This window comes from Microplitis demolitor, chromosome 1 (genome assembly GCF_026212275.2).
Source record: "Microplitis demolitor isolate Queensland-Clemson2020A chromosome 1, iyMicDemo2.1a, whole genome shotgun sequence".
In the NCBI taxonomy this organism is placed as follows: domain Eukaryota; kingdom Metazoa; phylum Arthropoda; class Insecta; order Hymenoptera; family Braconidae; genus Microplitis; species Microplitis demolitor.
Window position 1 is genome coordinate 18,589,746 of NC_068545.1, and position 23,529 is coordinate 18,613,274.

Consider the following 23,529-nt stretch of genomic DNA (forward strand, 5'->3'; position numbering starts at 1 on the left):
TTATTTTAATACATTGACCTTTTATTTATTTATTTAATAATATATTATATAAATTAATTTATATATAAGCTACGCGTTAAAAAGATTACAGTCTAAGTGTATAAATAAGTTTGTTGTAAAATATTATTTTTAAATCCGGAAGCGCATCTGAGTTACGGATTAACAAAAAAATTAAATATCTGTATAAAAAGAAAAAAAAACAATTAAAGATTACTGATTTACATAATTAATTCGATTGCAAGCACTATTAAAAAAAAAATAAAACGTCGGTTTCTCTTAACTATGGATTATCTTAAAGCTAATTTTTGTAATTAATATCAATAATTATCTTTTGTGTTCTTTTTTCCCAACATTCACTGTTGGGTTGTGCAGCAATACATAAAAACGTATTTTCTCTTGTTAAATATGTTATTTAATTTTTAATAATAATAATAATGACTACTGCTAAGACTAGGAGGAGATTCGACTCGTAATATTATACAGTACTCTCGCCATCAGTTGCGACGGACAGAGTTTGTAATTTCGGCACCGAGTAATTTTCGACGTGCCCAGTTCCCCCGTGGACGTGGACGCGGTTCGCCCGCTCAAGAGTTGAAGGCGCTGATGGTGTGTCTTGATTTACTTTTGGTGGGATTGGTGGCGGACTTGACTATAAAACAAATAATTAATTATTAATATTATTATTATTATTAATTTATACTTATTGGTACTGAATAAAAAAAAATTACATCTTGATCCAGAATAATTTGCGGTCCTTGGAATGTAGAACTCATAAAGCTAACAGTAGAAACATTGAGTGAACTTATCACAGAAGGCGGTGAAATATTCATGATATCATTAGTTCTTGATCGCGGCTCAAAGTCTTCGTAGCTGAGATTATTTAAATTAGTGAGGTGTTGCTGAAAGTCTTGGAAACTGGTAGTGGAAATGCCTGAGTCTCTCAAATCATTGGTGTCTCTGAGGTCATTTGAGTTGTCAATGTCATCCTCGGTGCTCCAATCGGTGTTGCGTCTGTGAGTCGTCAGTCGCTTGGGAGGTGCGGGTGGTACAGCAATACTGGGGTTATTAGACTCTCGTTTGTCGGGAGTGCAGCCTCGAGGTGGCAGAGGCGGAGCTTGTTCGGGTCCCGGTTCACTCCAGGAACTCCGCATGTTCGCTTGGTCTTGGCCATCAGTCGGAGTCGGCAGTGAGTGCCTTAGCGGAAGTTTGGGACTCAGAGGTTTGCTGAGTGTCCTGTGATGAGTCAGTCTCGGTGGTGTCGATCCATACCCGACTGAACGTGGCCGCACTTCGCGTTGTGGTATTGGCGGCGGTGCTCCGTCTACTCGCGTATAAAATCCCTCGTCCTCAGGTAATCCGTCACTGTCAGCATGAGAGAGTCTTGATCCCACGGTGTCTAGAGTAGCCGGTCGTTGTTTCTCATTTATTGGCAATGGTGGCAATGGCGAATTAATAATACTGTCTTGATGAATTGTACGTTGTCTTGTTAAATTACCCAGACTCTGTTTTAGCTGCGTAAATCTTTCAATCAGTCTCTTGTGGAGCGGCTGCACTCCAGCTGGTGCTATTTGCCCATGAAGAACAAGCCCCGACTCTAATACGCTTATTTGATCAAGAATTAAATTTTTTAATTTATTGACATGCGGTACCATCTCAGGATTCTGTCGCGCGAATTCAGCAGTCAGAAAAGCCTCTTGATATTTTGTTATCCCTCCCATTACATTGGCATCTATTATTCCCTGTAGTCTCATACTGAATGGATTTATATTACGATGTGGCTCCGCGGTGTACTGAGCCACCAGACGACGTAATTCCGTCTCGACGTTCTGCATCGTCTCGCATGCATACTGTACCGGTGCTAAAAGCTCTGATCGTCGTTCAATAACTTCGAACCAGCGTAATATACCCGGCAACTTGGCCTCTGTAGTTAATGTCGTGCGTTCAATCCACAGCGATTTGAATTCGTTTTCACGGTCAACTGGCCCCCGGTGCAAGGGTCGGTCGAATGTAAATTTACGTACGTCATTAACGAGATAAAATGCAACCACACGTTCCGGTATTTCTCCTACTGTACATGCCAAGCTACTCTCTTCCGGGATTGGTTTTACGTTACAGATTTGAATATCTATTAATACAAAATTATCAAAGGATTATTAATGATAATAATTATCATCAGCACGATGATGAATTATTAATAGGGGATTTAATAAAATACTTACATTGACCTTCAGCAGTGATAATGCTATCATCCGGTGGGGAATTTTTAGTTAGTATCTGTGCGCTTGGAAACTCTGTTTGAAGTCTTTGTGTGAAGGCACCTATTCTCTCGTACTCCAAACCGCGATAAATAAACAATTTATTCTGTAATAATGATAAAAATAATATAAATATTTGAATACTTAAATAAACAATTAAAAACATATAAATTACTCACCCGAACAAATAGTGGAAAGCTGAGACCGTAAAACCCGACGCGGAAGTACTCCGGCTCGGGTCGAAGTTGCGTAAGAATGTTATCGAGAAATTTAGCTTGCATTTTTAAAATTTGACTGAGCTTGGCGTAGTCATACAGACGTGTCTCGTAGAGTCCAGCCAGCTCTTTGCAAAGAGGGATACCCTTCTCCCAGCACTTGCCGCGATCAAAGTAATGAATTATTTGATAGTATAGAAGTTCCTTCCGCTGCCACTCTGCCTGTTGAGGATGCACATGATCAGCGGGCAGTATCGTTGAGTCCCAGCTCAATTGATCCGCATATAGTTTCATCGTAAATCCAGCTTCTGTGTAATTTTCAGCTGCCAAATGGAGATCGTGAAGTTTGTAAATGTACCGTAAGTACATTTCTTTACGATTGAATTCATTTTTATAAAAATTCTGTAGAAACAATGAAATAGGACCCATTATTATTATTTATTATTATTATTAAATAATCACTTAAATAAAAATATTCCGTTCACTGTAATACTCAATCTATAAATGACAAGTCATTAGACCTCACCGAGTACTTTATGATCCTCTTTATATACTCATAAAAAAAATATATATATAACTGCATAAGAAGAACACGTGGCAAATAATTTTCACGGTCAATTATCACGGTTATTCACACTTGTTTGCAATAAATAACTTGCAGCAAGACAAGTAATTAGTATAATTTTTAATTAATATTTATTGGTGTATTATTAACTGAGATATTGACGTCAATGTGATAAATAAACAATTATTTTATCTATTTGTATTTTCTTACCAACAAATTAACCGTGCATGACATGCGTTTGTCACGGTTTTCGTCGCCTTGTATAACACTCCGGTAGTCGAGAAGTCTCTCTAGTAGCCGGGTAACTGAGGTAATGAATGCCGTACCACTGTCTTTCCACGTTGGATCTTCCGACTGCACACGATCCAGCAGCCTTTAAATTGATACAAAACAATCGATTAACATAAATAACTATCAGTTATTTATAAATTATTAGATAACTTACACGGCGCTAAGATGCTCCCTGAAGCAGCGTAAAAAGTTAATAAGCAATTAGAATAATTAATATGTTAGTGTGTTATTAAAAGTAGTGTGCATAAAAAAAAAATTATTTTCAGTAAGTGGTAAAAAAAAAATTTGCTTACATGGTATTGAATAATTGACGGTATTCATCGTCTCCTTTGTTTTCGCTTATCAAAATGTCTAGTTTATCAATGAGCTCGGACTCGACGGACTTGAAGCTGCCACGTGCTACTTGCTCGCACTCCATCATGTCAAAAAAGATATGTAACGTCGCTTTACGCAATTCACTTTCGGGAACAAGTGTCACTTCAAGAAAAGGCCCAACCATACCCGGTATAAATTCAAGTTTACGTTCTCCCAAATGCGACCACATCGACAGAATTTGAAAACCCATAAGTACTCTCATGTCGCCGTATCTCTCCACTATTTTTTCGCGCTTAACTTCGGAAAAATGTTCCAACTGCAGCGACGGCTGGGTGAGATAAGCCACCGCGAGATTGAAATACGTTGACCAGAGTTGAGAATCAAAGTTGCCATGGAGAAATTTGAACGCCAGTGGTTGGGCTAGTTCTTGTAATGATTTCAAAATAACGTTATTGGCCTGCATTCTCATTACCAGCCAATCGGGCGGAAATACTTCTTGACGGACAAGATCCTTTAGGACCAAAAATACCCGAAAAAGAAAATCTTTCAGTGGCTTACGTTCCCCACCGTGACTTAATTCTTCCCACAGTCGCGCATAATGGTACTCGTCTAGCTGCTGAAGGAGTCCAATCAGACAGGCAACGAGACATCCCAATACTGGTCCACTGGTATTGACAATTATTAATATCGTCTGTACCAAAACATCGAGTATAGATATACATATTATTTCAATGTCATGATGAATACAATTGTTAACTTTATTTGTATCACATCCGCGTTTGTAAAGAAAGCTCAATATTTCTCCCAATATGTCTGTGCAAGATCTCAACTCTTCTCTTCTCGCCAAGTGTATTCTCAAGTGACGACAAATGGTCATCAGTAACAAATTTCTGCTCTCGTCATCCTGAAATAGTATTGAGGTAACAAGATTCTTAATTGCCAGAAGTTTGGCCTGCAAAAGTTGCGGCGGTGGTTCTCGAGGTACCGAGTCCAGCATCGTGCATGTTAGTTTAGCAACTTCTAGTGCCGGTAGAACAACTTCGAGCTGCTCGAAAACAGCAGATATAGACAGCAGTAATGCGACTTGGGAATACAAAACAGTTTCGTATGTCAACGTGAGCATTTTATTTAATGCCGCAAATACGCAGTAGAGATCACGTTTGAAACTGTCCTCGTACTGACCAGCAGTTGCGCGAGCAAATAGCAGTCTGCTTTGTATGATAAACTTGAAGATGTACTCGAGCGAACGGAAACACTTCATAATAGGCTCTTGTTTCTCAGCAGCGGTAACCCAATCAGCACAATGCTGGACGCTACTTAGTAGACCTTTGTAAACTAATGCTGCTGCAAAATGACCAGATATATATGCGTCTATCACAGGCTTGAAGTGTTCAAATTTAACGTCCTCTAAATGACTAAATATTGAAACAAGGACTTGAAATACTAGACCAGAGTGCGCTGTTGAATTACCATCCTCAGTATGAAACATCGCAAATAGAGCGTCAAGTATATCCTGCAAAAATTTAACGAGCTCTTCACCGTCGAGTCGTAAAACCCGTCCTAGTGCTTCTGCTATTTTTTCCGGATGCGCTTTCCACTGTAATAAACTCAGCAAATCGACATTCTGCGTTAATTTTGTGCTGCACAGTAATGTCGTTATGAAAACAGCTTCCTTGGGTGATCTTGTAAACGGTGGCACTCCTGGACAATTTGGCTCACGGGCGTTTGATGGCAACGACAAGTAACTCAATGAATCTAATTTGGCACGTTCTTCACATTTATATATGTAGAGCTCGTGCAATCCGTCTTGGATTGTAGCACCTCCGTCTGGCTCCATTAAACGTACGAATGCAAAATCAAATAATTTTTTATCACTTTTCTCGCGAGCTAAAAAAATATTTATTTATTTATTTATTTATTTACGATACTGTAATTTTTAATTTATTATATATACATTAAATTGTCATTACTTACTAGAGCAGTGACGGAATTCAAATCTTATATGACTACCGTAAAACTTTTCAATTGGCACCGCTAATCTGACAGTCTCTCCCCAATAAGGACTATTGTGATGATAAATTACTAAACTTTGGTATTCAGAACTACCTTCCATACCAGCGGCGCCGAATAAACAGCCTTCGAGTGGTTTCCCTTCGGCATCGAGCACCAGCATTGTTACCTAAATTAATTACATTTCATTAGTAATTAGTTCTAATTAATATTGACATAAAAATAAACGAGTAATTAAAACAAAATTACCTCGATATTTTTACCAGTCGATTTACCGCCGCGTTCAAATTCTCCGCGTTCTAGTCTCAGGTACAAATCATTTCTCACGTCACCCGGCATTATGACGTCAGAAAAACCGAGTTTACGTGTTAAACATACGTTTTTAAATAAATGAGGATGTTCCTCACGGACTTGTGACAGCTCCCCGTGTAACACACGTAGGGACACCACTATTCCGTAATTCGGCTGCCCTGGTAGCGGTGAACATTTATTATTTTTTATTATCTGCTCATGCAGTTGATGAAACTCTTTCTCTTCCCCTTGATACACCTGCGGGAGTACGTAATTAATTTAATTAAAAATAATCAGGATGTTAAAAAAATTTTCTTAAACTAAAAATAAGAGTAACCTTGAATGTCATCTCGAGTTCTTCAGCGTGATCTTGAGCAGCTTCAGCGAGAGATAAGACACCAACTCCATGTGGCCGACGATAGACAACACTTCCAGATTTATTTTTACTTGAATCGGAGTAAAGCATGCGACCGCAACGCATCACATGAGCAATCACGTACAAATCCCGACTGAGATCTGCGTTACCGAGGTCAGTAAAAATGGTACAGTTGCTGTGTAGCTTTTCAACATAATTTGAAAAACCTTCTTTGGATATTTTAACGAGAAATCTCTCGCTCAGATACTCGCCGCGGCGAGAATCCCACAGGGAAAAATATATTTCAGTATCCTCGCCTACGGAATGTCCGAAATCGCGCATGCAAAAATAAAGATGATGGGTTAGAACTTTTTTCTGCTCTTTGCGGCGGAGGGTTCCACGTGCTGATGCACCTTGAGAATTTTCTGCGCTTTGCAAATGCTAGAAATTTTAAAAAATTTGTAATTTTAATCCTTGCAATTAATTTTTTAAGTAATTAATTAATTAATTACCACATGGTAGAGTTCCACGACTGACATTGAATCTGGATCGACCATGTGTGCTCCTTGACGCGGTACCAGATCCAACCCAAGTTTCCTTTAACAAAAAAAATAATAAATTATTTATAAATTATCATTATTATTTAATAATAATTATCTGATGTTTCATAATTAAAATTTATTACCGAAAAATTCTTTTAAAAATTCTGTTTACTTAAATTTGTGTAATCGAGTTATTTATTTTTAAAATTCATTTAATCAGATGTTTTCTTCAAATTTTTTATTTACTCCATTTACATATTTACCCATCAATTGTATATTTTTTCTCAACGTATATTTTTTATGTTCAATACTTAGATTAAAAAAATGTTATTTACTTCGCGCCAGCTATTTAAACGCATTAAAATTTTTCTTTATCGTGGGCGGATTAAATTTATTGGAATTTTCATATAATTCACATCCACACATATTTATATATATGTGTATATTTACTCTCATACGTGACGCATTCAAATATCTCGGAACATACTCGACCACAAAGAAAGTACTTCACCTTTATTCGATCCTCGTACCCTTCGTAACCGTGAATGGAATGCAGGTAAACCTCTAGTGTTACCTCAGTACCAGAAAAAATAACCGAGAAAAAAAACACCATCGTCTCAGTAAAAAAAAACCTTTTTTTGTTTATTCAAAATCCCATTGCACATGACAATAAAATAAATGTATACTTATATATATTTTGCAGCTTGCGACAAAGACAAAAAAATTAGTCCTTAAAAATTAACCGACCACAGAAGAGCAATGTCATGAATTTTAAAAAAAATTTTCATTACTTTAAAAGGTTCGGTCGAGCGAGTCCGAAGTCTTTGGGGTCAAACCTTAGGTTATTTACAATTCCCAAATCTCCCGGGGGGCATTGTGGCGAATGGTATTTTCAGTCACTTTCGCGATTGCTTTACTCAGACCCAGACTCAGACCCCACTCTGGGAATACCTTTGAGGCTCCGGTCGGTGAGCTCTGGGAATTGGAATAAACCTGAATAGAATGAACCTGCGTGATCCCTAAAACTCTCCTCTTAAGAGCCTTCTCTCAGTTTAAGAGTAAAGATAAAATATATGTACTAATATATATACATATATATGTATATGTATATGTAAGCAGGTATATAAGTATGTCCATATACCAAACATATGCCATCGGTCAGCTTCACTGTTCGCCTTTGTTAGTAAACTTGGAGCAGAAGTCTTCCGGTGTTCATGACTCCCACACCCTTGGCCGGTCAATGGTGTACCTATCCCAAGAACCCCTCGAATGAAATCTATCAGCAAATTATTTTTAAAATTACCTACTCCGGTGTAATTAGGGCCAAGATGAATCAGAGCTTGAGAAAAGAAGCGGTAATTATTTAAATAATTAAAAAATAAAATTTGAATTAAATTGTCATGGGCGTGGCGGGTTTAGAACAGAGCAGTTTTAGCCAAATGAAAAAAAAAACAATTTATGGAAAAATGAATATTTGAATGAAGATAAAAGGGCCCATGAGAGGTAGTATCCGTGCCTGATGGGCCTTAAAGGCCCCCTTGGTTGATGGAATGCCGGCGAGAGCTAATGTAAGAGACTTGAATGCGTGGAGACAGGTTCAGCCAATGTCCGCCGTGCTGTGTTGTCTTGGGACCTATGTCCCTTTCCAAAGATATCGGATATTCTTAAATGTATATAAATTCTTTTCGCACTAAAAATAATAATAAGGCCTGATGTTGGAAAACGGGTTTCGAGCCCGTCCCAATCCAATCCCCGGGTTAAAAAATATATTTTTATTACATTTACTTTAAGATCGGCATTAACTTGTAAGAGCTGGATCATGTTTTAGATTAGATTTATGTTACGTTGGATGTTTATTGCGGGCAAATTAATTCATCTAATATTTATTTTGATGTTACTATTGAATAAGCTGATTCATAGATCGTAATTGACGTAGATGATCAGACAATCTGATAGGGATTGGATGTAAACTCGATAGCCTCGTGCTATTTTAATCAACAATATACACTCTCAAGACAAAGTGGCAGCTTATATATATATATATATATATATATATATATATATATATATATATATATATATATATATATATATATATATATAATATACTCTATTACTTTATATATTTATGCATAACAATAGACAAGTTATTATCTTTAACCGAAGAAATCCCACAGTCATTTAGATCAGCATTTCAAATCATTCACTTGCTACTCATCTACTTCGTAATGACAATTTAATTATCAAAGTTTTAAACTTTTTTTTATTACTATCTAGTCTCATTAATATTCATAGTGTCCAAAGTTTAATGTTAAATTTCTCACAAGAAAAAGTCCACCCGTGATAAATTAATTTTTGCTGACGATATAAAATACATGACAATGGAAGATAAAATTGGATCCCCTAGCTACGAAGCAAGCAACTGTGTCATGAGTTTAGATATTAATTTATAATACACAATAGAGATTATAATTTAAAAAGAAAAAAATAATTAATCGCTTGTATTAATAGATTAGCGCAATGCAATCGGTTCAAATGTCATTTGTAAAGCATATGCGACCTTAATCTTGGTGTTAAATATAGTAAAGATATATGAATACACTAGGTGTTAGTTTGAATTTTTTAAGTAAAAAGATAACGTCAGATAGACCAATAAGACGAGAAGAAATTAAGAAGATGATAACCGGTTGGTCCTATATATGCATTGGCGTCACTGGTCACGAATAAACTCGTATTATAAATAAATTTAAGTCTATATATGTATATATATACATATACATATAAAGAACATATTTGATGCTTGGTATTTATTTCCAGCAGCATTTTAAACTCGCGGTATGGACAGAATAGTCATTTTTAAATTTCTATTAAAATATAATAAAATACAACACAAGTTAGAGCTGCTAAAACGTGGACTGAATCATCTTAAAAAATTTTAAAAGTTCAATGTGCTCCATATAAATTAAAAAAAAAAACTCCCTTTTTACTCCTTATATATACTACATTGTATTATAAAGTTGTAATTAATGTATGTATATATATGAACATAGATATGCATATGAAAATTGCAAAGGGTTTCCTTGTAACGATGAAATTTGTCGCGGGCAGATTATACTGTGAAATTGAGATTTAATCCGGATTAACGTGGGTGGGCAGTCCTGGCGCCGGCTTAAAATATATGTATGTATGTATATACATGGAAATCCTCTTTTGTGCTATACTGGCAAAGTACATTCGATATTGTACGTATATATATCGATCAGCACCGTCGTTTTCGATGTAAAATAAACGTGAGATAATGGATGTCAGGGTCAAATCCCGCGAGCCCTCTCTCCTCACTTACAATTAGTCCCAATGCTACATTATTAAACGTACTTTGCCGTCCACTTTACTAAATAATTTTATTACATACGACATATATTACATACGTATGCTAGCATTTAATAATACACTATTTATTTAATTTAACAAAACTATAATTTACATATTTAATAATCACGATTCTAAGTACATAATTCCGTAAGATTAAACAATTTTTTTTTCAAGGCTACTAGATCCAAGACCAGGATTTCGCGACTCAGTGATTTACTACTGCGACCTTGGTGCAATACTTGGGTGAAAAAAAAATTTTTAAGTCGGTAGGCAGAAATCATTGATAATTATTGAGCCATTGGAGCTATTCCTTCTGAATGTAATGCAAGGAAAGTAATAAACTGCTTAAGGATAAGGAGAAGGAGATGAAGCAGAAGTAGTAAAGTTCTTTTACCTTTGCTGGTACAAACAAAGAAAATAACCTGAAAGAATCGCTAGCTTCGGAGCCGAGGATAGTGCACCCGGTTGTACACTTATTAAGTCCGACGATTCCCGCCATTCATTAAGCCCTTTGAATTTTTTTACAACCAAACCCGGCAGGCATGTACAAGGAATCACCGGTAGCCAGAGTTCCCGTGTCTAGCAGCATTTCCACCAGCCTCCCTACAGCACACACACACACACACAAACTTATTCCCTGTATAATTAAAGTTACATGTATAAATGTGTGTGATGAATACGCAGGCGTTGAAACTTACACGTACAAGTAACCCTGGTATGGCTGACTATTGCCTTTACTTGTGTGTCGTGTTGGGTTTGAGGCTTGTCCTTACGACCGCGTAACCACGCAGCTCCAAATGTGAAAGACCAACACACTACACAAAAGAGGATAGAAGTTGAGTTGAGTTCAGTTAAGTTGCATTGAGTGTGTACATATATATGTATATATATATATATAGTTAAGCATCACTACACACTCAGCTGTGGCGAGATGAACAAGTACAAGAGGATGATGAGGCTGATGCTGGTACTGGTGCTGGTAATGGGAATGAAGAGTAGGCGGGAAGATGAAGGAGGAGAAAAGGAAGAGATGTTTCATCATGAACTCAAGTTCAAGATATTCTCTTATTCAGGAATACCCCGACCGAGCGGATGAGATAAAACCCAAGCATGTGGACGTACATGTAGACTCGCACACGATACGAACGAAATAGCCCACGTGTTACGCCGGCAAGAAATCCGGCATTATTATGCTGTGCCGTGGCTCGAGGCTAAAGGAGTAGAGTCGGGTATAAGTTTACTGACATCGGTATATTCTGTAGAGTATTTTATTGTGTCGAGTATTAGTATGCTACATATACCGACAAGAGCACTGAGGGTACACAGTGTCCATGTACACACGATCCTCACGTCCTCACTAGCATCAGCAGTCTGTGTGCTACACAGCACATATACGTATTCGCTTTCATATTCACACGAAACAAGTAGGAAGAGGGACTTTAAAGAGCCTGTAACGTTCGCCTCAGACGCTCTCCAAGGGGGAACAGGTTCTCAGCATGGTTACCGCGTATTCACCGTGCTGAAAACCTTGGCTCACCCACCACAAAAGTCCAGCTCTGGCATATAACCTCTGCAAGCTTTTTCCTCTATTGCTGCTGCTGCCGCTGCTGATGATGATGATCATGGTATTGCAAATGCGAGCAGAGTATTAAGCAGACAAGGATCCGCAAAGGTGGATCATATGACCACGAGCAAGATGAAAACATCACGTTTCAGTGGGGCTTCTTGACTTGCTATCGATCGTGTGAACGATCACTGTCATGCTGGTCGCTGTTCTCTGCTTCGTCTTCTCTTTTCTTAAGTCAATTTATATATTTTTTTTACTACTCGTGTAGAGTAATTCTACGTACTGGTTCTTATTCCAGTTGCAATGGCATCGCATGACTCAAGTGCACTTGATAAAAGTCACGACCCCAAGTATCTTCTTACCAAGACTTGAATTATCATTCATCTAGATCTTTCAAGTACATCGTCATTGTCCAATGCCACTTGGTCTTGTATTTTTTAAACAAAATTCTTTTATCCATTTTTTTATGATAATAACAAGTCATGTCATTTATCAAACCAGGAAACAGAACAATCGAATGACGGAATGAAGAAAAAGTTTAGATGAATCAGGTAAAGATGAATGTGGATCTAGATACTGTATAATGTGGTACAACACAACTGAACTATGAGCAGCATTTGGTTTCAGATGATTTTCGAAGCTGTACACCTGGATCCTGATGTCTGTGTGAATGTGAAGCTTGTGGATCTTGGTGGCGCGCAATATGGCGGGTGGTGGGGCCCACGCAGCAAACTAGAGAGAGAGAATTACAAGCCAGTTGCTTGTGAGTCGCTCTTCGGGCCCTGAGTTGGCGCGACGCGCGTCTCCTGTAACCGCTACTTTTTTTGTACTCCATAAAGCCCCCGAGCGTCGAGTGCTTTTTGTTTTATTATAATTATATTTGTTTTCATTTTTTTACGTACTCTAAAAAAATATATCCGTATATTAATAATTAATAAATATATAAATAAATAAATTACTATTATTATTAGTAATAATACTAATAATTTAAAAAAAAGTGGAATTTACTGAAAGCGCTTGGAAATAATCGCAGGATTAGGTGAGGTGATTTATTTTTACTGTGACTACTTATTAAGTTTTCTTAGATAATTTAAATTAACTGTGCTCATTACCATTGTTAATAAAATTTTATTTTAGTGCCAAGTTTGAATTTTTTTTTCACGTGAACGTGTGAATATTTGAGTGGAATTTATATTTTATTTAAAAATTATTCATTTATTTATTAAATTATTTATTGGCAAGTAAAAAAAGTCATTAAACTACATCGTCTATGATGAAACTGGAGCATAATTTGATTTAATAACTCATTAAAATTGCGTACACAAACAGTAGACGTGATATAACATGCATACATGCGCAAAGATTGTTTATCTATTTAAACATTTGAAACACATGGAGGGTAATAAAATTAAATTTAAAAAAAACTCTAGTCTTAATAGTTCGCTCGAGTCCTTTACTTGCTAAAGTCATGTAAGCTGATAACATTCTCGCGTAAACGTTTGTTACTCTAAGTGAACATCAGACTACTTAAAGATTAAGCATTTTGTAATTTTATACTAGACTACATAAGAAACAAAGTGCGATCAGTAAGTGGTCTCGCGGCCTTTTATTGTTAATATTATTCTTTTTTTTTTTTTACTGACTCTTGCCCTCATATATTTTTTCTAAACATATATATATTTCCTTTCGCCAACAATTGTGTGTATAATTAAATACTCATTATATTAAATTTATTTATAATTATTTAAATGAGCTGTTCATTTTATTTAGTCATAGAAAATAAAGATAAAAAATATGTATAATATATATTTAACTTATTTATCGTAATCATATTTTTCGAATCTTTGTTAACGTATACCTTTGAAAATAAAACTTCAAAGTGATAAAGTACGTTAGTAAAATATATTTTTTCATATATTTTATATGTATATAAGATAAAAGAGGATTAGAAGTAACGAACCAAGTGGAAATAAGAGATCGAAAGATATAAATTTATAGTAAAGGAAAAAATAGTTGAAATTTTTAAATTAAATTATTATTGTAACATATTTCTTGAATATATATATATATATATATCATATATGTATATAAATGTCTTGAGTGTTGACTCATGTATTTTAATAGTATAGTAGTAAGTTAACTGTACTAGTCTCATGATTACACATTATAAATGCCAACGCGCTTTGGGCTAATATAAGATTCTCGTCCTTTCACTATGCAACTTAACTACTTGTTATTACTTATTTATTTTATTTAACTTTTCCCTAGACTATAAATTTATAACACTCCAAAAATACATATTCATACATGGAGCTTTAAAAAGTCTATACATGATTTATTAACTCGTTAATTAGTGACTCATATTTGAATATAAAAGACATTGTTGAAGTTTCATTTCAAGAGACAAAGCAATTTTTTTAAAATAAAATCACGAAGTTTTAGATTGCGGTTTAGATTCAATTTACACTTGCGGTTATCGTATTTTCGTGATAATGAAATATGATCATAGAGCCGTGAAATTGGATCGGTTTAAAAAAAAAAATTAATCAGCAGACCTCTTGACGTAACAATTCTCTTTAGTTTATTTATCATTATTAACAATTACTACTCTTATATAAATTTATCTGGTCAGACTGGGTTATGAGTAAATGATGATTATTCAACTCATCCGGCATGAATTCCAGAGCTGGACGCGTGGTGCACGAACTTAAATTTAATAGTCGGCATATCAACACGATAATTATTATTATTATTTTATCAACATCATATTCTGGAATATATATATAGTTAAATGTATGACTGAGATGAATTTCTCATAGCCGGATGCTATGAATTCCGGAAATAATTTATCTCTTGCTTTCGTTTATTATCTTCATATTTATTCATTTTTCTATTATTATGAGTCGCGACATGTTGGGTAGAAGCCAGTATTGGTCCCGAAACTTGCCAACTAAATGACAATAAGACACAAGGACACTAGAGAAAGTTTATAATTTTTATCCAAAATTTTGCCAACATCAAAATAAATAAATAAATAAATAAATATAAATATATTCAAAATTTTTGTAAATATACTTTCGCATTCACTTATTTATGAATAAATTCAATGTTTGAAAGAAAATATTCAGGTCACAGACCTCAGGACAAAAAAATAAAAACGACGAATCTCTCTGATTACACAAGTCCCTAAAAAATAATAATAATTATGTTCAAACTTCGAAAATCCCACGAGTTAATAATAAATGTTATATTAATAAAAAATATATATGACATTAATTTTACGTTTATTCGTTTCAATTGAGTCAAATTAACTGAAGGACGCCGAGAGTTAATTCAGTAGTTAAAATATTTTTTTTCATCATTATTTCAATTAAGAAAATATCTTGGGATATTGACCGCAAGCACTCGGCACACGATCTCATGTGTGTGTATATATTTAGATAAATAATTAAATTAAGACATGTAGGATAATCATTTTACTGTAATTAAATTAAATTCTGTAATCAAAGCCCACGTGCTGTTAATTTACCTGGCAAACAATTTGTACTGAGAGCTTTTTGGTGAAATTAATTGGTGGCTGACCTTTTGGTTACAGCACGTGCCCCACCCGGACTCGATTAATTGACTAATAAAGCTCAGCCAGTGTACAGCCACTCATTGTCAACTTGTCCAAGTTAAAATATTTTCTATCCACTGACGCCGTTAATTTATAATTATTTATATTTTTTCAGATAAAAAGTTACAAAAATGGCAGTTTTTGGTCTTGTATCAGCGGTAGCTGGTTTTGTGAAAGTGAGGTATTTAATTGACAAGGCCATCATTGATAACATGGTCTTCAGAGCTCACTATAGAATCACGTCGGCTATTTTATTTGCCTGTTGCATCATCGTCACAGCCAACAACTTAATCGGTAGATAATTTTAATTATATATTTTAACTCAGCGCTACCAAAACGGCAGTAAAAAACCATTTTTTTAAATTTCAGGTGATCCTATTAACTGTATAGCCGATTCAGCGGTAACAGAGCACGTGATCAACACCTTTTGTTGGATAACATACACATACACGCTTCCAGACAATGCATTGAAGCCAGTGGGTACTCATGTAGCAGCACCCGGACTTGGAACAGATACCGGAGAGAAAAAGTACCACTCGTATTATCAGTGGGTTCCTTTCATGCTTTTCTTCCAAGGAATACTGTTCTATCTGCCTCACTGGATGTGGAAGCAATGGGAAGATGGTAAAATAAGAATGATTTCTGATGGCATGCGTGGTACACTTGTTGAAACCAAACAAGAACGTCAGCAACGTACATCACGTCTTATTCAATATATTATGGACACATTGCATTTGCATAATAGTTATGCTGCTGGTTATTTCTTCTGTGAAGCATTAAATTTTGTCAATGTTGTAAGTATTTCAAATTTCAAATTTTAAGAGCCGTGCAATGGTTTATTTATTTTTAATTACGTAGGTCGGTAACATTTTCTTTGTGGACACATTCCTCGGCGGGGCATTCTTGACATACGGAACAGAAGTTGTTAAATTCAGCCAGATGAATCAAGACGAGCGAAGCGATCCAATGGTTGAAATATTCCCACGTTTAACCAAGTGTACATTCCACAAATACGGTGCCTCCGGATCGATACAAAAACTCGACGCTCTCTGTGTACTTGCTTTGAATATTCTCAATGAAAAGATATTCATATTTTTATGGTTCTGGTTTATCATACTGGCTGTTATGTCGGGCGTTGCGCTGCTATACAGCATGGCCGTTGTTCTGTTACCCAGCACGAGGGAGACTATTCTTAAAAAACGATTCAAATTTAGCACAGCGTCTGCAGCTGGCAGTCTCGTTCGCGAAACACAAGTAAGTAGACTTTGTTTTGATATTTATTTTTTAAATAAATATATGTAATTATTTTTTGGCTGTTTTAGGTGGGAGACTTTCTTTTGCTCCATTTGCTGGGCCAAAATATGAACATGATGGTATTCAATGAATTGCTGGATGAACTTTGTCGCCGTCTTCACGTCGGATCAAGTAGCGGAGCGTCACCGGCTTCCGTACCGTCGGCACCCAGTACTTTAGAAATGTCACCAATTTATCCGGAAATTGAAAAATATTCAAAAGATACCGAGATTTAAATACCACAATTATTAGTTATTACTTGTGATAATACACTGGTGCCTTAATTATTAAATTTATAAATTTTAATATCTACTAATCGGTAGTTTTTTTAAAAATTTTTTAACTTTAGTTATACGTGACCGGAATATAAATTATCAAAATTTTGATTAATTAAATAAGGCGCATTACTCATTATGAGTAACAAATTTTTTTGTTCAGTGTAAAATGACGTAGGAAAAAATTTAAAAAACTTAAATAATTAATTTTAAAAATTTAAATCGACAATAAAGGTGCAATTGTTGTGCATTACTAAATTTAATTGTTTGCGTGATACGAAAGATAAAAAAATAAAATAGAAATAATAACAATTTATAAAATATTATAAAAAGTAAACGCGCTTTGAATCAGTGGGCTGTGACTCGATCGATTCTTAATGCAAAGCGACGTACGACGATTCTCGATTAATAGTAACAGAGTACTGTCATCATAACGACAATTAAATTAACAGTAATGCATCTGCACAAATAATTATTACTGATAAATGTTAAATCCGTGTAGGAATTAATTAATATTATTATTATTAATTAATTAATTAAATTAATAATAATAATCCACATGTTTCTTATTATTTTATATTATTATCAAACTAAATACTAAAACGTAATGCATAAATATATTCCGTCCAGGGCATATTGTATTTTATTGTGTTCAGTATCGTAAACTTTTCACTAAACAATTTTATCATCATAAACTTTATCATTATTTCACTTATAAATAATTACTAACAATAATAAAACGAAATAGTGCCAACGTTATCAATCTATAAATATATATTTAGTACAATAAAGTATATATTTAATAATTATGTTTCTTTGTTCAGCAACCGCTCCGACTGTCCTTGAGCGACCTCAATAATTTTCTCAATTTAATATTTTTTTCTCAATAGCTTTATAAATATATGAATAATCTCGCTGTCTGTAAGGTACTTTGTTTGCGTACGGTGAATAATGAAAAAGACCGTGAGTTTATTCCAAGAAAAATCTTATAATTATTATTAATAATAATTATATACTTTATAAATATTGTTTCTATCTTTAAATCGCGAAAACTAGTGCCCTGGAACTACTTTATAATTATCTGCTCAGTACTGAGGACCAATCGAGATTTAGTATTATTTATAAGTTTTAAATCTGATTAATTACTGTCTTTGTTCACTCGGTCATTTATTTACAAAGCTTTCTTTTAATTGTATCGAATGTATGTTTTAAAAAAAGTAGCCTCTCAATATCGAATTGCTTTAAAAGATAAGAAGCAGCTTTGTTTCTTTTTTTTTTTATATTAAAAATAATATATCATAGCATGTTTCTAAGTGATATGTAGTAATTATATACCATAAATATTTACGAGTATCAATACGTCTGTTATATTTAAATTTTAATGTAATAATTAATGACGAATAAAGATATTTTTTTTCGTACGTGGCTTTTAATGATAATTGTTAGTTGACGTAATTAAAAGTTATATTAATTATTATTGGTTTTGAATAAAGTATGTGGAATAATGAGAGCATGAGTCAAGCAACTGTCAGACTATTTGATTATTAGTAATAAAAAAAAATAATTATGATAATGACAATGATAATAATAATAATCCAATTATAGGAGCCCATGCTGGTTGACTCACCGATTTCCCCAGTCGACTTTGTTGATGATTCGTAATTTCAATTCCCTCGTTTGGTCTGTTGTCAACGTACCTCCTAGAAGTTGTCGTCGCCATTCCAATAGCTCTCTCATTACTTTCCGTAGAGTATTGAACTTGTAAATTTCCCGTTCCTGAAAAAAAATAATAAATATCATGTTTTATTTATTAAATACAAATACTGTAGTCGGTAATATTTTTAAAAGAGTTTTCTATTAAAAAGTACTGAACAATATTTATCAATACATATTGAAAATTCAAATTGATCAATGGATATTGTATTAAAATAAATATTTTGAGTCATAATAGAGTTTTAAACAAAAAAAATTTTAATGTATTGTATTGAGATAAGATATAGTAGTTGCCGGTATGACTACATTGGTGATTCACGAGTCAGTCTGAGTGTACTTGGCCCGAGAAGGCCGTTTTTTAATACGACATCCGTAGATTTAAGAAGAAAGATAAAATAATAATAATAAGAATAAGAAAAAAGTTGGCAGACGTTTACTTACCACATAAAGTCTTTTCCAGATTCCACCCCATTCTCGCAGAACTAGAGTTACCTCGCGTACCACTGGATCTTCCTCCGGTATCACCGACTCAAAGAGGCCTTCATTCTCGATTTTACACGGCTTCAGATGGATGTAAGAGCTCGGAAATATGCCTTTCACCGCTCGGTTCTTCGTCGAGAACCCTCGGTACCATCCTAAGACAAGATGTTGTAAAAAATTAATGACAACAACAACAACAGCAATAATACTTTCTTGGAAATTATCTTTATTACCTGCGCATTCCTCTAAAATATGGAGCGTATCTCCGATTTCCAGTGGCAGGCCATACCGAGTGTCTCCTCGCCAGTTGTAGACGGCTAGAACCATACAATTTCTGATTAGTTAATCTAATCATCTAATTAATAAATAAATTAATTAAGTATGGATGTGATGGAATAATTGTGATTAAGAATTAGTGTAATAAATATAAATATATATTATAATTATAATTGATTTGATTTAGAGTAAGAAAGACTTTCATATATGAACTTTGGACGCCGGATGTCAGTTGACAATGTGCGTATGATACAGGCTTCCGGCCAAAGCTAGAGACACGACGAGAGATGCATCTCAATGAGCATTTACGCCTGATGTATTACAGTGTGTGGATGGTTGCCGCATCCTGCTTTTGACTACTTCAAATGTCTATACTGTTGTGTGTAACTTGTACTACTTATTCTGCAAGTATTGCTCGTACTTCTGCTTCTGCTGCTGCTTACACCAACGCCTCGGTGATTCCGAGACGTCTGTACCGTCTGCACTTACTCTTCTCTTGTCTGACACATGTTTTTTTTTTATTTTCATACATTCAATATACATCTTTCATACAATTTAAGTCAACAACAATGACGTATTCTTCATTCATATCATTTTGTTTTTTTTTTTTAATAAAGAAAATATTGCAATTAATTTTCGGGACTGGAATTAATTAAAAATACTTTAGCCGTAAATATTTAAAAATAAAGTATTTTATGTTTTTGTAAATAAAATAAATGTGTGGTAACAAAAGTGCCAAGTTCACACGATGCCCGTAGTTTGAATTAAAGTATAGAGATAGAGATATGATAGCAGTAGAAAAGAATAAAAGGACAAAAGAAAAAGGAATAAGAGACACATTGTAGGGTGACTCTGTTCTCCACAGCTACAACTCTCGTTCTATTCTCTCACTTTGTCTTTCTTCAACTCACTGGTTTCCCAGGTTTTCCCGGGGAATCAAATCAATAGCTCTCCCTTTCGGTGTATAAAACATTTCCAAGGGACGTGGGTACAACCTCTGCACTGTGTTAGGGAGAAAAAGTTTCAGAGGGAAAGAAAGAGAGACAGAGAGAGGGAGAGAGAAGCCAATGGGAATTAAAGTATGATGGGGGATGAATGAACACTATAGTTATAGTAAAAGTTATAGCTACAGCTGTAATAATACATGCGACAGTTACTATTACACGAGCTACGAGGGTAACTAAAAAATATGTTCTGTACTTACTGTACTAAAGAAAAAAGTAAAACGTGGGCAAAGACATTGAACTATATATGTATATATTGTACAGCAAGTTTACATTACAACAAATAACTACTAGCAGACGTAAACAATACTAGCCCGAAGTCATAAGCACTTTGTACTTATTTTTAAAAGCTGCCTGGATGCTTTCAAATAAATGTTTTATTGATCTTTACTTGGCATCTTGTACTCCACTTGGTGAAAGTTTTATTTCTGTCCAACTTTTAAGATGTATGTGTGTATATAACTTTATAATAATATACAACATAATGATTTTACATATTTTTAAAATTATTATTTTATTTCAATAACTACAGAGTAATGTACTTGAGCGAAAGCTATTTTTTTTATTTTTCACCGTAGAAAGTTATAAGATACGCAAGATAATGTGATGAAACGACAAAAATGTATGCCAGAATTTTGTTTTATTATTTTTTATGCAGAGTTTACAAAAAAAAAAAGAACTGAGTATATATTTCATTTATAATACGTCAACGTTTTTTGTCTCTTCGTATATGACGATGACATTCAATTTCCCACTAATATACGATAACGTATTTTTTGTTGTTAGAATAAAAAAATGTTTTATCTCCCGAAAAAAAATCATTTCAGCGGTTCAGGAAATGAGAATTTTTAAACGGCAATTAAAACATTTTAATTAAAAAATAAATTACACGCAATAAATGATAATGATAAGATAGTTGTACGAACAAACAATTTATGAATGAATGAATGGATTTTATTGAATAAAAAACATTAAATAAAATAACTTTGATGTTTATATTTATAAATTCCAAGTGAAATTTGTTTTCCCGCCACTCTATCAGTAATTTAAATATAGTATTACGCGTTCTCTATATTTATACATTCGACATTACACAGTAGTTTAATAAAGTATATACCGCAAATGAATGTATCTCATGCATTCGTATATATATTTTTTGACTCCATATATACTTATAAATACAGTTGTTCTTTTTATTTAGCGACCTGCGTGCCACCCGGAGCGTTTTGTTGAGGTAACGCGTGGGTAATAATTGAACGACAGTTTCATGCACGAACAAGAAAATATCGGCAAAATAACGTACAGTAAAAAATAAAATAAAAAATATGAAACTAAAACCCCTGGGATGTCGGTGATAATCTGAGCATAAAAATTGACATTCTATCAGTCTTATCACCGTCTATTTTTATATCGCCCAATAAAACGATACTCTTACCCAAAATTAAAACAAAAGTTAGGAGCAAAAAGTTTAATTACTAAAACTAAACGTCGTGTCAAGTACGAATTTATTCAAGCGTATAATGCTCGCTAAGTGGATCCTGTTTCAAGTGCTATCCGATCCACCTGATCCACTCTACTCTCTTTTCTCTCTACCCATTACCCTCGAGCACGTACACGGATTAAAACGTCAACTATCCAACGGGATCGATCGTCGATTCCATTCATAAAAACTACATCCTATTGATAAATTATAAATTTTATGTTTGTTTTGTCTTCGACGCTCCAATATAAATATATTTCCTCATCAAACGTAGTACTGATCTGCTAAATATTTAATATTTCATTAATTGATTTTTTTAAACCCTTTAAATAACAATAAATATATACTGTTATTTATTTATTTAAAATTGAATGACATCTTCCTCAAGGGGATTTTTTTTACTTACGGCCAATTGATGATTGCAGTGAGTCTTTAAAACGCTGGCCCGGTACTTCTTGTTACTTTGCTTATAAAATACTCGCTCTTACATTTACTTATTACATATGTAGATATATAAAGACATACATACATGCACATATAGATAAATATATTATATAGTATGTACACTATCGTAGAGTAGTATGTACTTGAATACGATCAATGCATGAATGGACCAACACATAAGAGTATCAAAATATACGCGCGCGCACACTTTAAACCAGCGTGTTCACGTTTACGGAGCACGTTCCTGATTGTCCATCCTGTCTAGTCGGCATTTTTTAAAATTTTTTAACATCACTAAATTATTTTACAGCTCATAGCCCATCGATAAATCAATCAGCCACTTGACACGACGTCAAAAACATTTTTTAAACCAACTAAAGTGTAAAAAATAATTTTTTTATATTAATACAAGATAAAATAATTTGGAGTTTGACAGATGAGGAGTTTGATGTAGAAGATAAAAGACGTAGTGGAGATAATTATTTTATTTTTAGTTAATTATTTAAACTCACCGACGCCGTACTTGGTTGTCTTGGTGGTGGTCCACATTTTAGTTTATTACCACGTAATGTCTACATATTTAATTATTTAAATATTTATATAATGTTTATCACGTTTAATATCAAAACAACACAAACATTGGGTGTGTTGCTGCACCAGACACAAGTGCCACACGGTTTTTACTAAACTAAACAGCGTTGCCGCGTTGCGACACCAACCGACAACAAGGGCTATCACTTTTGGTCACGTGATCCTCCAGGAACGACTTATAAGGATGCTAAAATTTAAAAATCCTCTTAATTCTTTTGCTTCACTCAATTAATCCATAATCAACATCCCCGAGCATTTTTTTTATGTCGCTAATTTTAGACAATTCAAATTAATTTTTTTTCGCGGGAAAGTTACAAATTTTTGAATGCAAATAAGCCCAGGGTTGGTGATAAAATATTTACGCGCTTGGAAACCGAGCGCTTTCTTTGATCATGCTCATTAAATGTCTTACAAGTTTAACTATTACTTATTAGATTAACTTAATTAAATGACAATAAAAAATAAAGCTCTTGAGTTTGAAAAAACAATTAACAGTTTTTTTATGTAATTTTTATCTAATAACTGTAATTTGGAATTATTTATTTGAATAAAATTCGAAGGATTTGAATGCCGGCAGGA

General features: G+C 34.2%; 2 protein-coding genes across 5 annotated transcripts; one reads left to right on the forward strand and one right to left on the reverse strand.

Moving 5' to 3' along the window:
* Positions 1-76: 76 nt before the first annotated feature.
* On the reverse strand, positions 77-23,024 carry LOC103578331 (dedicator of cytokinesis protein 3). 2 transcript variants are annotated; one of them, XM_008559366.2, is made up of 15 exons: positions 22,872-23,024; positions 19,389-19,472; positions 19,117-19,310; positions 18,590-18,738; positions 6,810-6,894; positions 6,280-6,738; positions 5,901-6,200; positions 5,616-5,820; positions 3,620-5,528; positions 3,481-3,498; positions 3,246-3,408; positions 2,435-2,872; positions 2,220-2,361; positions 729-2,125; positions 77-649 (listed from the first exon to the last, which is right to left on the reverse strand). In XM_008559366.2, exons 1-15 carry the CDS (start codon positions 22,906-22,908, stop codon positions 476-478), a joined length of 5,754 nt encoding a protein of 1,917 aa, XP_008557588.1. In that variant the 5' UTR covers positions 22,909-23,024; the 3' UTR covers positions 77-475. The 2 variants fall into 2 exon arrangements, with proteins under 2 accessions (XP_008557588.1, XP_008557599.1); XM_008559377.2 differs by lacking the exon at positions 3,481-3,498 and having other exon boundaries at positions 78-649.
* Positions 12,537-18,370, forward strand: LOC103578318 (innexin inx3). 3 transcript variants are annotated; one of them, XM_008559352.3, is made up of 5 exons: positions 12,537-12,822; positions 15,510-15,688; positions 15,764-16,188; positions 16,253-16,648; positions 16,717-18,370. In XM_008559352.3, the coding sequence occupies exons 2-5, from the start codon at positions 15,526-15,528 to the stop codon at positions 16,921-16,923; spliced, it is 1,191 nt and encodes a 396-aa protein (XP_008557574.1). In that variant the 5' UTR covers positions 12,537-12,822; positions 15,510-15,525; the 3' UTR covers positions 16,924-18,370. The 3 variants fall into 3 exon arrangements, with proteins under 3 accessions (XP_008557574.1, XP_008557562.1, XP_008557567.1); XM_008559340.3 differs by having other exon boundaries at positions 12,537-12,817; XM_008559345.3 differs by lacking the exon at positions 12,537-12,822 and adding an exon at positions 13,255-13,364.
* Positions 23,025-23,529: the final 505 nt, after the last annotated feature.